The sequence below is a fragment of the Garra rufa genome, chromosome 21 (assembly GCF_049309525.1).
Source record: "Garra rufa chromosome 21, GarRuf1.0, whole genome shotgun sequence".
NCBI lineage: Eukaryota > Metazoa > Chordata > Actinopteri > Cypriniformes > Cyprinidae > Garra > Garra rufa.
The window spans coordinates 32,404,245-32,422,468 of record NC_133381.1 but is presented as its reverse complement, the minus strand read 5'-3'; the positions used below and the strand labels follow the sequence as shown (position 1 = coordinate 32,422,468).

Below are 18,224 nucleotides of genomic sequence, written 5' to 3'. Positions count from 1 at the left end.
TGTGCAGCTTGTATAGCAGTATAGATTTATTGTCTCCTGAAAATGACTCAACATTCAGCCATTATTGTCAAAATATCTGGCAAAATAAGTGAGTACTGTGAGTATTGTGTTAGCACCATTGTTGTCTGGGACTGCCTTAATCATCCTGGGCATGACCAGAGCTGCACAGGTTGTTGCTGGGATCCTCTTCCACTCCTCACGGAGCTAAGGATAAGCTTGAGGATGCCCCACAGGTGCTTAATAGGGTTCAGGTCTGGAGACATACTTGGCAACCCCATCACCTTCAGCTTCTTCAGCAAGACAGTTGCCATCTTGGTGGTGTGTTATCATGTTGGAAAACTGCCGTTCGGCCTAGTTTATGGAGGTATAGCATCATGTTCTGCTACAGAATGTATGGTACATAATGAAATCCATGTTTTCCTCAATGAACTGCATCTCCCCTGTACCAGCAGCATGCATGCAGCCACATACCATGATGCTATCACCACCATGCTTGACTGTAGGCAAGACACAATTTTCTTGGTACTCCTAACTTCAGGGCATTGCCACACATGCTGGACACCAACCGAGCTAAACAAGTTTATTTTATAGTCTCATCAGACCACAGGACATGGTTCCAGTAATTCATGCACTTGGACAGGTTGTCTTCAGCAAACTGTTTGCAGGCTTTCTTATGAGCCAGCTTCAAATGAGGCTTCCTTCTGGGACGACGCCCATGCAAACCGACTTGTTGCAGTGTGCGGCATATGGTCTGAGCACTGACAAGCTGACCTTCTACTTCTGCAACCTTTAAAGCAATGCTGGCAGCACTCATGCATCTGTTTTTTTTATAGCCAGGTTCTGCACCTGATGCACAGAACAAGTGCTCAACTTTGTTGATTGACCAAATGGAACCCATTTTGACAAACTTGGTGCCTTATAAATTGGCTAAATGAGTAGTATTTTGTGGGCTGTTCTTCATCAACAGTACACAAAAAGTTAATAATTCTGACAAGACAATAGGGGTGGGTGATATACCAGTAGACATGATTAATTGGTAGAAATTTGTCAACTTGTAGAGATTTTCGACTAATGTCTCTATTGCGGTTATCATTTGTGTGCATTTTTAAGCATTGCAGTTTAAGTGTAAGTGATTTTAAGCAGTTGAAACACATTTAGCAATGAAAGAGAAGTCATTTTGCAGTATGCAGTGTTTTTACACATTTTGATTGCTTTATACAACGTATTTAGCATTTCTTATTTATTTATTCTATTGTAGTTCTTTGTCATATTGCTTGTAATTAGCTTCTTATTCTTATTTAATCGCTGACTGTTTACTTGTCTTCAGTGAGCTTAATTTTTTTTCTTCTTCTTTTTTAAATTTAGGCTAGTAGTATGGTATCAATAATGTTGATATTGGATAGACCTTATTTAAAGCAAAAATAGCTATATTGTGATATAGCATTACCATGAAATTAAATTACTCTATTTTGGTTATATCGCCCACCCTGTTTTGAACCCAACTTTTTTGTTGCCGTTATACATCGTCAGCATCCTATTGTTGTATATGGACATACCCGCATTTTATATGCTTTTTTTTTTTTGCATAAATGAGGTCATGGCTGAACCTGTATTGTTTTAAGGGATTGTGTCTGTGTCTCTATTGTTGGTCCTTGTTTTTGCTCCAGATAACTCCAGACTGAAGGTTTCTCTGTTTATTGGCTGCCATATGGAGCATTTCTAGCCTTCCACGTGTCTTTGATGGACATCTGTTGCTTCCAAATGTGACAAATGTAGCAAACATGTCCTCTGTGGCCCTCCGGTCAAAGATCAAGCTCTCTTTAAAAGGTAATGATTGAACCCCCCCAACCAAGATTCTCTGGGTCAAGCCAAGAAGTCTCTTTCTCCTCCGTTGGGTTTATTGTTAGTCTAGGCTGCTTGGAGACAGAGATCCCAGCATCTGAACATCTACGCAGATTTGCTCCAGCTGCTGTGGTGGTCACTCTACCTTTCTGGAATGGGACAGAAGTGGGGGGAGGTTCCACCAGGCTGCTTTTATTTAATGGAGAATTGGGGGAAAGAGGGAGGTGGTGTGGCACTCTAGGTCAATGAGAGTAGCCAGGGAGTCTGGAATGCCTCTCTCTCTCCCTTCTGTCCCTCTGTTGCCCTCGGAGTCAATAGGAAGTGAAAGCTGGTGTATCCGCACATACAGAGCCTGTAGGAATTTGGTTTCCATTTCTAAGCCACTAGGGGTTTATTCTAAAATTATGTGTTTAAAATGACCTGAATACATCATGTATGCTTTGTTATGGTGTTCTTTGTGATCTTTCAGTGCTTTGTGGAGGTATCACAAAGGCTGTAAGATTTCCGAAACAGGAAGTGGTGGCATGACCTCTGACTGATGTGTCACATGGCAGCAGTGCTCACCTGTGCTCTTTGTGTACCGTTTGCTAACTTGTTAGCAGCTGATATTAATGCTCCTCTGTTTGGACACTAGTTGACGTCTTGGTCTTTATGTGGTTTCCAGCTTTTATGACTCCCACACATTCTTCCAATAGAAGGTTGAATAGGGTCTCAAATTGCACATCCTACATCAGAAACAATGTGACTGGCAACTGCTATATTGTGTGTTGGGGGTAATAAAAAGAACCAAAGGTTCAGTTCTAAACGTGAAGGAAAACAGAAATCCTTTGAAATGTCCTTTAGACATAGTACTAAATGCCAGATTTCTTTCTGATGATGTATCTGTCGACAACAATCTCTAATATCACCCCTATGTCATCAAGGATGTTCATATCTGTCTTTCTTTAGTTGAAAAGGAATTTTGTTTTTTGAGGACAACATTTCAGAATTTTTCTCCATATTGTGGACTTCTATGGTGCCCCTGAGTTGAACTTCCAAAATGCAGTTTAAATGCAGCTTCAAAGGGCTCTAAACGATCCCAGCCAAGGAAAAAGGGCCTTATCTCGTGAAATGTTTGGTTGTTTTCTAAAAAATTTACAATTTCTTTACATTTTAACCTCAAATGCTCATCTTGTCTGCGTGAACTCTGTGTATTCCGGTTCAAAACAGTTAGGGTATGTCGAAAAATAATAAACTTCAAAATCCTACATAACTGCAGAAGTACCAGCCCAGTGTTTCTAAAGTAAACATGCAAAGAAGATCAAACAACCTTTACAAAAAAGGTAAAACAGCGATGTAGGATGATTTTGAAGTTGGAAAAGAAAATGAGATGGGAGTTTTTCGACATGGCCTAACTGTAATGAACTGGAATACACAGAGTTCATGTAGAGCTAGACAAGACGAGCATTTGAGGTTAAAAAGTATATAAATTGTAATTTTTTTTTTAAGGAAGTAACCAATCATTTCGCTAGATAAGACCCTTCTTCCTCGGTTGGGATTATTTACAGGCTTTTGAAGCTGCATTTAAACTGCATTTTGGAAGTTCAAACTCAGGGGCACCATAGAAGTCCACTATGATTGAAGAGAGAAAGACATGAACATCTTGGATGACAAGCGGGTGAGTATTATCTGTAAATTTTTATTCTGGAAGTGAACTTCTCCTTTAAAGTGTGTACACAACCACCCTACAATGATAAATATCCACTCAGTAGTATTTTTTTAATCTTTAAAGGTAATATCGCCTTTTTAAAATCAGGTCATTCTCAGCTTCTTGTCGGTGTAACGGCACACCGTCAGAGGCCACTCCCAGATAGTAGATTGACATGAGCGTCTTATCTTAAACCCGCCCTCACCGAGCTGAAACAGTCCGACTCCGACCGCCATTGTGTGACTCAGGTGCAGACAAGAATGTCTCTAATTGAGCGAATGAGGTGTTCTGTTGTTGGATGTAATAATGAAAACAGCAGTCGTCATTTACTGAAGATGCAGAGGAAAACGTTACTTTCATTTTTAAAAGAAAAGCGCTGATCCTGATTAGGGTTGGGTATCGTTTGAATTTTATCGATTTCGATTCCGATTCCACTTATCGATTCCCATTCTTTTCGATTCCCAGTTTCGATTCCAATTTAGTAAAAAACAACAACAACAATAAACACAAAAGTCAAACATTTAATATATCAAACATGTTTATTTTCAGTGCTAGCTTGCAACATATTATTTTATTACAGGGGTTCTCAACCATTTTTTTATATCAGGGCCCCCTTCTTCTCGGGTCAATTTTGCAAGGCCCCCCTATGCCTGACATGTCCTCTAAAATTGTTTATTTTTGAACCTTTTTTATTAACCTAGACATTTGTTTTGCCTTTTTATTTTTCTCCTGCATGTTATAAAAAAAATTCAAACAAACTTTAAATTAAAGCTATACTTTTGAATTTAAAAGAAAACCCTCTGCTCTAACTTTTTAACATGAATATACATATACAGATTTAAAGCACCTAAATTATTTAATTCAGACTTTCTTCACAACTTCAGAGTACTCTTAAGTGACCGAATATCTTCTGTTTGTATTTATTATAAAATAAACATATAAATGAAAAATACAGTAATTGTAAATCTGTTGATGATGGTGCTCATATGTGCATAAACACCACTGACCCTTACAAGATCCACCTCTATGGGTAAGCATTCATTATAAAAAACTCACAGGACATTAATTTTGAAAATTATGCAAATATTTTGAAATTTCACACAAAAATACTATGGATCAGAGCCCCGAAAGCATGAATAGTTTGTGAATCAACAGCGGACTTATGCGTGCCTAATGTACGTCTCCGATATACAAGAATAAATGCATTAGGCACGTGCGAGTTAGTTACTGTTACTCCGATCATCTTTGCCTTTACATTAACGGGAGGGTTTGTTTCATGCAGCCAAGAGATGAAGTAGATACCTGTTTTCCCGCGGGGGTATAAGTTACTTTTCTGTGGGCTTTTGCAGGACGAAATAACGTTTATTCCTTTTGGAGCGGGCGGGCGCAGGACTAAAATCCGTCCCTTGAGGATCTCTAAGATGAAGTTTGCGTGCAGCGGTAGATTTGTCTTCGGTTTTTACAAAGCGTAGACACACTTTTAAACGCTTACCGCGATCCATCTTATCGACTGATGTTTACATTACCATGTAAGGTCCTGGCAGATTGAACGCGCGGAAGGTCCTGGCAGATCACTAGATGAAAAATTGCACCCAGGAATCGAAACGAGGAATCGAAATTTTAATTTTATAACAAGTATCCGATTCTTTATCTTAAGTATCTGATTCCAGAATCGGGATCGATTTTTGATTCCCAACCCTAATCCTGATCGACTCTATTTACGACTCTATAATCGTTCCTAATACAGCTTCACCCACAGCAGAAGTGAGTATAAAGGTTTTTTATGCATCCTTGTGAATGGCCTTACTTAATTTGCTTGTTGGCAAGTTTCGCCTCTAAATGCTGCTAAAGTAAACATTACGTCTCATAATCCCAGAAAGGGGTGGGGTGAGCAGAGCTCTGTGGCATTTAAAGGGGCCATGTCTTAAAATGAGTTAAGTTTTTGCAGAGCTGATTTTGACAAGGTAAAAGGTTGTTTTTTTACACTACTATTGAGAATTTTTAACCAAAGTATATTATAGACTTTTCATTAAGACCCTAAAGAATCATATGAACTTGTGGAAAATGGGGATCCGATGACCCCTTTAAAGGTCCAAATTGCAGTTTCAATGCAGCTTAAGGCCGTGTTCACACTTGCCGTCCTTTTTCAAACTGCCAGCGTCTGTTTTACATTCTAATCCTATGGAGTAAACCGTCTTTTCAAAAAAGCCCTAGCGCTTTTTTTAAACGCCACCGCTGGCGTCTTTTTTTGCAGCTCAGAGCGTCTTTTTAAGTTGAAAAAAGTTGAACTTTTTTTGAAGAAAACGCCCTACGTCCAGTGCTTTTTTGACAGCTGACCAATGACAAGCGAGTAGCGGGACCTATCGTTTCCATAACAAAAACAACAAGAAAAAATGGAGAAGTTGCCGGTAGATAAACTAGTTTCGGAGCACAAGGAGTTGTATGATATGAGTAAACAACTCTATCATAATATACATCACAAAGAGGCTCTTTCTCGACATTTCTTCACCACACAGCACTACGCTACTGTTGCAGCTGTTCTTATAGTAACAGAAGACGCACTCGGCTGCTTTTTGTAACAGAACGCTGACAGCTTTTTTTTTTTTACTAAAAAAACGCCCTAGTCAACTTTTTCTTGTCAAAAAAGACGCCAAGTGTGAACACGGCTTAAAAGAGTTCTATATGATTCCAGCAAAAGAATAAGGGGTCTTGTCTAGCGAAACATTAGGGCATTTTCTAAATAAAAATTAAAATGTATATACTTTTTAACCACAAATGTTCATCTTACACGAGTTCGACTTCAAGCATTATATAGTCACATTGGAAAGATCACGCATGATGTAGGTGGAAGTACCGACCCAGTGACCCAAAATCAAGCAACCTTTACAAAAAAAGATAAAACAATGTCAGACGATTTTTAAGTTAGAGTTTTCTGCTTTTTTGAACCAGAGTACACAGACGAAGAACCTTTCCAATGTGATTACTTAATGCTTGAAGTCGTGCGTCGCAGAGCTAGTGCAAGACGAGCATTTGTGGTTAAAAAGTACACAGTTGTAGAACACTTTGAAGCTGCGTTGAAACTGCAGTTTTGACCTTCAACCTGTTGATTCCCATTGAAGACCATTATATGAAATGTTTTCCTTTTTTCGACTAAACAAAGACACTCGACTGAACATCTTGGATGACATGGTAAATTATCAGGAAGTCTTTATTCAGGAAGTGAACTTATCGTTTAAACAGTGAATTTATGGCTCTACATAGTATTTTAAGCTTTTGAAAACATTCTGAAAATATAAAGAACTTTGTAGGTTCTAATGTTGCCTGCTGTGTTTGGACAGGAACTCTGTGGATTGGGCTTATTTTAAAACTGGCTACCGTATGGGTGTGTGTTCATTTACAAAACTGTAGTCAAATGTGGTTTACTCCACACTAGAGTGAATATAGAACACTGGGTCACCAAGTAGAGACAAAAATTGGGCCACAAAATTGGTGAAATTGACCTTCACTTTCAGTAACACAAACAGTTATAAACAGACATAGACACTTTCTATATGAGCATGTTCACCACAGCCCAGGGTGAACATGTGGCGTGACTTGGTCTGGTGAATTAGATATCGATCATTTGTGGTTTTCTCCATTGCATATTCAGTGAAGAACCCTCAGGCACAACTGCAATATGGGCCACTGTAACATAGAAGAACTCATCTGAGAGGACCACCATGACAATTGATCAGCCCCATTTCGGTACCAGTATACTTGTGGCAGTTATGACTGTGGGAGGTGTTTGCCTCAGTTTTCTACAGTGTAAAATTAGAAAATGAAACTTGCACGTTTTCCCAGGTGCTAAGACACATTTACTGACAGCACAAACTTTAAAGAAATAACTAATGAGCTATTCAAATATTCAGAAACATTCCTTAAGTTTTTTTTAGAGCAGCTTTATTAATTTTGTTAATTTCAGGTGAAATATTTAAAAAATATATAGTCAGTGGCTTTTTTATATATAATTTTGGAATGATTGTTCCTTGTTTGTAAAACATGTAATAGAAGAATTCAAAAGAACGATTTTCTTTTTATTGTGGCGAGTTATGTAATGTAATGACATTTGATTTCATGGTTTAAAATTACTTCATATTTTTAAAAAATGTGTAAATAATCAACTTAGAAATCTGAAAACATGTTGAGGGTTTAGTGAAATGAGTCTTCTGTGTAAGTTTGTTAATTGTCCAGTAGCAGAGTCCGTCTCTAAGATTCTCCGGTTTCTCATGTGAAGCACTGTTTCCTCATTCCTGTATCTGTGATGGCTGCAACCTCCATCTGGAACACAATGGCACTGAATACTCCTGTTACTCATTTCTATTCATCTGAGCTTGGCCTATTCTTGTCATGTTTGTATTGTGTTGAACACGAACGGTCATTTTGCTTTGATTTTCTACCCATCAGTCCAAATATTTACTTGAATCTGTATTCCAACACAACATCCTTACAGGCAGTAAGTATGTGCACAGTGACCCTGATTTGTAAATAATAGAGAACTGGACTTTCTGAGACCCTTTTGGATTCTGTTATTGTCTAATTGGGCAGAGGAGAATCTGTCGAAGAAGCTGGATGTTCCTTGAGGCTCTAGGGGCTTTGCTGCTCCTCAGAAGTCAGAAGGAGAAGCCTGATTTGTAGTTATGTGTCGATGCTAGAGCTCCATCACTGCTGTGTTATTGATTATTACTACTGGAAAGGAGTCCCATTGCTGTTTCTCTCCCCACATCCCTTTTTTCCCTCCATCCTTTCTTCTCAGATGAAGAGTCCTTTCAAGAAGTGCCCTAAACATCAAGTATTTTTGATAATTATTTCGAAATGTGTTTTTGAATGAAGTTTGTTCAAAAAGACATTTGTTATTTGTTCAAAAAGACAGAAAAAAAAATTTATATTGTGATAAAATTATATATATACATATACATATACATACAGTTGCAATCAAAATTATTCAACCCCCTTGACCTGCAAGACATTTTTGCTGCAGAGAACAATATTTTGTGAAAACAATTCAACAAAGGCATCAGTAAACTATTAAAGAAAGTTTATTAATACACATTTGAGTAATTCTGAGAACGTAAGTTGATGAATAATGAAAGAAAAATCAAATTGGCTCTAAACATTCATGTTCAAAATTATTCAACCCCTGAAAGTAAATTTGGTGTAGAATCTTTTATTCTTTAAAACCACCAATAAACACTGCCTGGAAGTGCTTAGATGCTTCTGTCACCTTTCTGCTGGAATCTTGGGCTATTCCTCCCCTGAAAAAGCTTTCAGATCACTGATAATCTTTGGTTTTTACTTTGCCACTGCTTGCTTCAAATTCAACCATGTATTTTCAATGAGAATTACATCTGGAAACTGAAAAGGCCACTTAAAATCATTCTATGACTGATCCTTGAACCAAGCGTAAGTAGATTTGGATGTATACTTTGGGATGATTGTCCTGCAGGAAAGTCCATTGATTATTAGTTTCAGACATTGCACAAAAGGCATCACAATGTTTGCCAAAATGGTCTGATGCTTTAATAAATCCATGATATCCTTTGTATGGTCGTGTTTTCCACTTCCTGCTACATTAAAACAACCCCATAACAGGACTGGTCCACCTCCATGTTTGATGATGGAGATGGTGATCTTCGGCTTATAAGTTTTGCCATTTTTCACCAGGCGTACCTCTGATCCATACATCCAAAAAGTTCCAGTTTGGACACATCACTCCATAAAACATTCTTCCAGAACACCACAGGTCTATCCAAATGAATTTTGGCATGTTCAAGGCAGCCTTTTTGTTCTTCTTGGTCAAGAATGGTATTCAGCAAGATTCCTCAACATGAAGACCGTACTTGTCTTGTGTTCTTCTTTTACATGGCATTGAAATGTTTTTCCTCTTATTGTCTGGTCGTCTTGCAAGTCTTTAGCTGTACATTGCAAGTTTTTCCTCAGTTGATCTGATCAAACATTTTATGATATTGTGCTTTTTTGTTCAACACCCTCAAAGGTTTTCTGGTTCAACACTTTAATCTAAGGAATACGGCTGCCAGTTGTGTCTCTAGGAATTTGTAATGTCTTAGACATCTTCATGTAGTTTTAGACTTTCTAATATAGCAAACTATTTCTTCTGATTTCTTCTCTATTTCTACTGATTTTGCGTGAGCTCTGTTGACTTTACCATATTTGCTACTCATCTTCAGCACATGCATGGGCTAAGAGTATACTATGTGTAACACCCCAAGCTAATTCCATTTTTAATAAGTTTGTAAAGGCTTAATTATGTTTTAAGACAATTTTGTTCCTGACCATAAAAATAACTGTCTTAAACAGCAATGTTGAATAGGGGTTGAATAATTCTGACATAGCTGTGTTATTAAAATATCCTATAACTCAAAAACATTATATTATATATTGACATTATCACTTTTAATATGCCAGAAAACAGTTGTAGATGCAATTTAGTCCTGGATCTTCATAAAGAGCAAAAATCATTCTGAATGCTTCGGACTGGGTTTTCATTAAGGCTGTCTCTATAATTTAACATACACAACACAATAACTTGGAAAAAAATAAAAGGGTATGAATACTTTTGCAAGGCACCGTAACATAACTTAAATACATGAGAGTACATTTACAATGCATCTCCTGTATTTTGACATTTTAAATGAAACAGCAGGAAGTAGGATAAAACTTGATTAGATTCAATCATGTTAGGGTATTATATAATTGGTTAACATTATGTTTTCCAGTCCACACAGCTTTGGTTATGTTAGTGAAAATGTGGGAAAACTAATTAAGTTTTAAGTAGTTAAGTTAACTAATAAGTATTTTTATTTTTCTGCACTGATGAAACAGGCATGATAAGAGCAGGGACATTTATTAAGAAAGTAAATGAGGTAAATAAGGTTGTTTTTAATATCAGTTTAGACTGATTTGTGTCAAACCATTCTGAATGCCAAATCACACTCACAATAATGATCTTGTGTTGACCGCACTGACCTGTAATGCTGTACCTCAGTGAAAACAGCCCCAGAGCCGTAGGTCTCCTGTCCCACTTTACCGTTCAGGCGTTGTTCCACACAGCAACAGAGGAAATGACCTCAGGAAAGTTTCTATAAAACTTTCCAACTATTCTGACCAGTTGCACAATGACTTCATGAAGACCTATGGCAAGCTACCCATTTTTGTGAATGTTCCTGTGGTGTAATGAAGTGTGAAAGTGCTGAGGTTATCTTTGCCATCCTGATTTTACAGTGGAAAAAATGCTGAGTGAGGTTCAGGAGGCCAGCAAAATCAACCCTCCCATATTTCCTCAGTCTGAAATCAAAATTGACTTTGAGTTTCCACCATTTCATGTAATCTGTGTGATATTTTAATAGTCATTTGGTTTTCAAAGGGCTTTAGAGAAAATATGTGAGGTTAGTCTTTTGACATACACCTAGTTGGCAGTGTGATATGGATACATGCCCATCAATAATTTACTTCAGGCAGGTCATTTTCAGTAATGATGCAATTGCAGGTCCAGACCGGTGTCGCCTTGTTACCATATAACCATGATGAAAGGTTGTCGTTGTGGTGACATTACGTTTACAGTTCTTCCCTGTTTTTTATGTGTATTTGCATTAGTTTCAACAGTTGTAATGTATCTAAAATGGTGTAGGCACCTTAAGTTCCCTAAGCCCGTCTCTGTCAGACAAGAAGCGTTAACTGATCCTTCATCGCTTTTTTCCATCCTCAGCTGTTAGTTGAAACCAGATACTAACGCTGGCACGAAAGCCTCCTCGTCTTGCATATGACTCAAATCTAGTAATTAGCCTGCTTGAATTTAGCGAAGAAATGATCAGGTTAACTGGCAATTAAAGAATGAGGTGTTTATGGAGAGAATGCTTAACGTGACACTTGTGTACACACCCCATCATGGTGCAGCTGTCGAATCAAACACCGTAAAGAGCTTTTTTTCCCCCTCTCAGGTTGAAACGTGCTCCTTTATGTAATTATACACACCAGACTGGCTGTCAGTCAGAAACACTTAGGTTTCTTCCCAGAGTGCCTTGCTTGTTCCATTGCGCATAGTTATCTCAGAAGTGGTCTTACATCAGTGGTCATGAAAATACAGAAACGTCAAGACTACTCAAGTGGATTTTAAAGTTTGTCTTGCGTTTAGTGAAAAGAAGAAACATTAGTTTTTTTTTTTTCCACATGTTGATATGCAGAGAGCAGGGTGGCTGATGTTACGCCCATGCATAAATGCATTGCAAAGCAATAGACTTGGACTAGAGTAGTTCACCAAAAAAAGCAAACTCTCACCCATACAAACCTGTTTGACTTTGTTTCTTTTGTGGACAATAAAAGGAGACTTTTAGCAGAATGTTGATGCTGCTCTTTTTTAAACAGTGTCAGTCTATGGTGTTTATGCTTCTCAAACTTTTTAAAGGACAAAGCAAATACCAAATTGCAAAAATAGTCTTTAAATCTACAGATGTCACATTTAATGTTCTTCAGGGTATTTCCACAGGCAAAATTCATTTCAAGCCATTTCAATTTGATTTAAAAGTCTTGTACTTGAAGGTTGCTTGGTTTAAAAGTGATTTCTGTGTGACGTTTAAACAACAGAGATTTTTGCCCACAATTTTCGCTAACGTGACTACACTTTAAGGATGATACATTGGTACTCTATTGGTATTTTGGTCAACATTGCACATTTATAGATATATTAGTATCACTTGATGTTTGATATATTTATTGAACAGTATTTGCTGTTTGGTTGTAAATGCTTAAATATACTGCTCAAACGTTTGGGATCAGGATCAGTAAGATTTTTATGTATTTTAAAAAAGTTTCTAATGCTCATCAAGGCATTTGTTTAATCAAAAATACAGAAAAAAATGTTACATTGTGAAATACTATTACGATGTAAAACAACGTTCTTCAGTTTTAATATAAATTATAAAATGAATTTATTTCTGTGATCCAAACTTAATTTTTCAGCATCATTACTCCAGTATTCTGTGTCACATGATCCTTCAGAAATCATTCTAATATACTGATTTATTATCAGTGCTGGAAACAGTTGTGTTGCTTAATATTTTTTTTAGAACCTGTGATACTTTTTTTTCAGGATTCTTTGACGAATAAAAAGTTAAAGAGAACAGAATTTATTTAAAATAGATTTTTTTTCTTACAATATACACTACTGTTCAAAAGTTTGGGGTCAGTAGATTTTTATTCGGCAAACACGTTTTTATTATTTGCATTAACTCACTTGAAGTCAAGAACGACCTCAAGTGAGCATAAAAACATTTTTGGCAAATTTGGCATTTCTGTTGTTCATTTCTTGTGTGATACTTTAAAATGTACATGAAAACTGGGCGATGGAAACACAGCTACTGTCTCATAACAATTCAAAGAGTTTGTCAGACAATGAATTAACTTATCACTAGAAGGCCTTTAAGAGCAGGTTACATTTTTAAAGTGTCCTAATACTGTGTTTGAGTCCCCTACAAAACGTTTTAAATTAGGTCAGAAAACATTGTAATTTTCTTAGAATATAGATTTATATATAGTCATTTGTCAATGATTTAGAAACAGTTCATTCAAACAGCTTTGAGCATAGTCAAGCTCTCTGTAAACCCCTGCCATTCATTAGCCTACTCTGCGCTGATTGGTCAGCTGTCCAAGCCTGTTGTGATTGGCTCAGAGAGGAGTACTTAAAGCTGTAGTCTACGATGTTGAAAATCAGTCGAGAAAGCCTGAATTTTTAAAAAACTCATCCCGCCCCTCCACACGCACACCCCTCCCCTCTGTGCTACCTGATCCCTCCCACCGGGAAACGACCTGAACAACGTCACTAAGTCAAGCAGGAGTAAACATGGAACAGAGATGTACCATGTGCGATGTCGGATTGCTTAGTCGCTTCAATCTAATGACCTCGCTAATGACACATCATATGTAAAGTTAACTTTCGACACTTGAACGTAGTTGCTTCATCAACAATGCAATGTCACCATTGTCCTAACAAAATAGCTCAGAGGCACACGTTTGAGTTCACGCACATGCAAGATTAGCAACACATGCAATGTTCTATCTATCGGCTCGAACAGAAAACCGCTGACGTTAGGCATACTGAAATAGTCAAGCACTTCAAGAAATATAATTACTTTGACCCGCGATAGGCGATGCTGAACGGCTAACATTCCACAATGCAGACCGGTAGCATTATCATGTTGTCAGACTGATAAAAAGCTATTTATGTAATACACCACACCATAAAAGTATAAATAAATGCTTAAGTTACCTGCTAAACAAAAAGTCAGCCATGTCAGCGTCGGTTTTAAGTCCAAGGTTTCTCTGAAGCTTCCTCCAACGGGCAATGGTGGACCCTATATTGATTCGGCTTTGAGTCCGGCGTTTTTCACATTTTTTTTTTTTTTTTAATCTCTGCTCTTTCCTCAATTTACTTTCTCTTTCTTCCAACCTTGACGTTTGGGGCGAGCAGGGGCCGCTTGCTGCTGTCTGTTTGTTGGTTTTTCTCCATTGCTGAGTTGATGCTGCCTAATTTCGCGCGAAATTTCATGTCGCAGGAGGGGGCGGGGTGGAGACGCGAGTGGAGCAGGGGATTGGATGAGAGCAGTTAACCAATGTAAGCTGTCCGGCCGGACAGCTTACATTGGTCAATTTCTCTGCGGGTGTACACCCAATAGAGTGAATGGATTTTTTTCATTCTTTTTTCTCTTTATATTATTAGGATTGTACTGTAGAACCATAACCAGCATCTAAACGAGGTTATTAATAATGAACAATCTTTGAAATTGTAGACCATAGCTTTAAGCAAGTTAGTGATCGCTACCATCTGCGTTGCCAAGTCCACAACTGTTTTTGATGTCCGTGGGTTGAAGTGACTCCAATAAAGTCATATTTAGCCCCTGGAATACAAATTTACCAGGGGTACCCTGACAAAAAGTGTGTGTTTTACACCCCGGATTTCACAGTAAAAACATTAGAACTATTTCAGTGATATCGTGGTTTACCTGGTAACCTAAAGCTGCACTAGGTATACATCACATATTAAGACAAAAAAAATTATATTTTGAGCACTCAATTGAAAATGTACACATAACGTATCAGTCGTACTTACAGGTTGTGGTTTGGAGATGCTTGTTGGTCCAAATAAAGAAGAAACAGATTTGTCATTGGCAAGTGTTTAGCAATTCCAGTGTTGAGCTCACCAAGATTAGAGAAGCAATTCTCTTCTCTAGAGAAGCAATTCTGTGTGCTCTAAAATGACGAGCACACAACAAAAGGTTCGAATTGTATTGCTATGGTATCGTGGAATAAATCCATAAATCTGTGAAATAAATATATATCATCTTCATCTTTTAACAATGAAAACAAAACAAACTTGCTTTCACAGTGCAGAACACTAGCGGAAGTGTTTGTGGGCAGGTCAGAGTGTTTGTATTTCGTGGGCAGGCAGGAATTATGCTAATATGTTTCCCAGTGACGTATATCGGTAACGGGCAGAAGATTCGAAAATATGATGACTTAAAGGAACACTCCACTTTTTTTGGAAATAGGCTCATTCTCCAACTCCCCCTGAGTTAATAAGTTGATTTTTACCGTTTTGAAATCCATTCAGCCGTTCTCCTGTTCTGGCGATATCACTTTTAGCATAGCTTAGCATAGATCATTGAATCCTATTAGACCAATAGCATCACGTTCAAAAATGACCAACGAGTTTCCATATTTGTCCTATTTAAAACTTGACTCTTCTGTAGTTATATCGTGTACTAAGACCGGTGGAAATGCAAAGCTTCAATTTTCTAGGCTGATAAGATTAGGAACTACACTCCCATTCCGGCGTAATAGTCAAGGAAGTTTGCTGCCGTAATAAGGCTGAAGCAGGAGCAGTAATACCATGCAGCACATGTGCAAATGCTAAACTAGCTGGGAACTCATTTCTGATAATACTCCGCCTGCTTCGGCCATATTACGGCAGCAAACTTCCTTGACTATTACTCCGGAATCTTATCAGCCTAGAAACTCGCAGCTTTGCATTTCCACCGGTCTTAGTACACGATATAACTACAGAAGAGTCAAGTTTTAAATACAACAAATATGGAAACTCGTTGGTCATTTTTGAACGCGATGCTATTGGTCTAATAGGATTCAATGATCTATGCTAAGCTATGCTAAAAGTGATATCGCCAGAACAGGAGAAAGGCTGAATGGATTTCAAAACGGTAAAAATTAACTTATTAACTCGGGGGGAGTTGGAGAATGAGCCTATTTCCAAAAAAAGTGGAGTGTTCCTTTAAGGCAGCTCTGAGTCGACTCCTTCTTTTGAGAGACAATATGTTAATTAATTAGGGATGCTCCGATCCGAATCGGCCGATCATGCTTGCGCGTTTTGTCAGTAAAGCCGGTTCTGTAATCAGCGGTAAATGCCATCAGGTGCGTGATTTCACGTTGAGCTGTATATACTACACACAGCCGTTGTTTACCGACGAGCTGCGCACATCCATGTTCATTATCAGTGTGAATGTGCGCAGCTCGTCAGTGAACAACGGCTGTGTGTAGTATATACGGCTCAACGTGAAATCACGCACCTGATGGCATTTACCGCTGATTACAGAACCGGCTTTACTGACAAAACGCGCAAATGATCGGCCGATTCGGATCGGAGCATCCCTATAATTAATCATGCGCTTTTTGATGAACAACTTTGCAGACTGTTTACATTAAAGCATAGCTATGTTACAGACTTCAAAAGAGATATTTTTCGAAAACCCATATGACCTGCTGTTTAAAATTGATGCATTAAAAGTCTTTTGGCTGCAGCGCTCTATAGAGTTATGGATAAAGTACAACATAAAAGAGAGTTATGGGTTTGTAACTTTTGAAGTATTCTCAGTGTTTGTGAATGAGCATGTGTGAGAAGCACAGCAGTAAAGAAAGGAATGCTCGCAGGCCTCTGTTTTGACAAAGGCAGTGTGGTCTGGCCCCGGCCTCAGCTGGGCCGGCTCTATTATATTGGATGAGGGTCGCATCTCTGTTGGTCTCTACACACAAAGACCTCCCCTGGGATCCACTACTCTGAGATGGAGATGGAGTTGTCAGCAGGGGGTCCAGGCTTGATGATGTCAAATGGGATAGCACACTTTCTCATTAGCTGTGTAGCCATGCACTTGGGTTAGAGTGTGTCCATTTGCTTACAGCAGAACTACATATTTTAAAGATTGACTAGCCAGTGGGCTGCCTGTCTAATCAGGCCTCTATAATCAGGCTGGTTTACGCAAGATGTGTTTTTCCATTCAAAAGCAACCAGACAAACCACAATGGAATGGAAAGAAAAATAGACTCTGCATGTGTTTTTAAAACTTGGACTATTTTTAGTTATAATGGGATTTATAGTAGAAAAATTGTTTAATATACAAGCAATGCTTTATGTGAAGAAAAAAGTCTATATACATGCATGGATTCCTGTCATGATCTGTGGGAAAGAATGGTTGAGCTTTCAAAAATGAAAAATAGTTTCTTGTCAGTTGCGCAGAAACAATAAATCAGGTATGTAATTTTGTCAGTGATTTCATTGCTCTTATCTAAGTGTGTTTTGGAATGAAGGGTTTGGTCAATTGGACCTGTTTGGTCTTGTCCTTTGTGTACTTTGCTGAGCTTAGTTACCCTGGAGGCCATTGTGCCTGAAGTCAAGTCCATTTGTACATGGGCATACATGCACTCCTGCATATCTAGACATTTGTGCCTATAATTCTGGATAGATTTTTTTCTTTTTAAATATTGCCTAGCTCATATTTTGCCTGTATGCTGGAATTTGATGTTCCCCGCCCAAGACATGCCTTGTCTGGGGCTGCTAATGTTTCCTATTTCCAGTTTGATTTCCTGCCTGTCTGTTTGTAAGTAGGAGTTTCCTGTTCCCACGTTACCAGCGACCTTGTTTTAGGTCCTCACCCCAAATATTGATGCCCGTTCATCTCCTGGGCTGGCTGCCATCTTGAGCCATGCCTACTTTGCCTCTCACTGTTGTCTTTTTACATGGGTCAAATGTTTAAGGTGCCATCACAGTGGTCTACCTGTTTACAATAGCTGTTTCCATCCACCTATGTGAATTTTGGAATATCGCATAAAAACGAAAAACATAGCTAATAAGCATGTCTTTTGTTTTCTCGCAGGAGCATCTTCAGCAGCTCATCCTCATGAACCTGCCCAATGTGCTGGCCATCGCCAAGGACCCGTTATCAGGTATCACTCATTCATAATGTTGTAAATAAGCCACTAGTTCATTCTACAAAACGTGTCTTTTCCATTTTTAAGTGAATTTTTAAATTCTATCAAACATATAATGTGTTAATAAAACACACTGTGCCATCTTAAGTTCAATGAAACCATATGTTGTAGATGGTTTTAAGTTTTATTTGGAAATTATAAGATCAGAGTTACAAAAAATATAAGATACAAAAATTAATTTATTGCTGGTCTTTCTACACAGTCCAATTTTGAATTCTTTACTAAACAAAATCTTGGTAACAGAGTTGAAATTTTTTAAGATTATTCCCTTCTGAGAAACCTAACAAGACACGATAAAGGGGGAAATATAATAATAATAATAACAGGGTTGATTAATAGGGCCCTATGAAATCAGTTTTATTTTTTCCCA

General features: G+C 38.0%; 1 protein-coding gene across 1 annotated transcript in view; it reads left to right on the top strand.

Annotated features, from left to right (window-relative positions):
- Positions 1 to 18,224, top strand: part of ccdc88c (coiled-coil domain containing 88C) — a 79,675-nt gene that overhangs the window by 15,327 nt on the left and 46,124 nt on the right. Inside the window, exons 8-9 of the mRNA XM_073826600.1 lie at positions 2,312 to 2,337; positions 17,740 to 17,809. Coding sequence (XP_073682701.1) covers positions 2,312 to 2,337; positions 17,740 to 17,809 — 96 coding nt within the window. The remainder of the gene's footprint in view (positions 1 to 2,311; positions 2,338 to 17,739; positions 17,810 to 18,224) is intronic.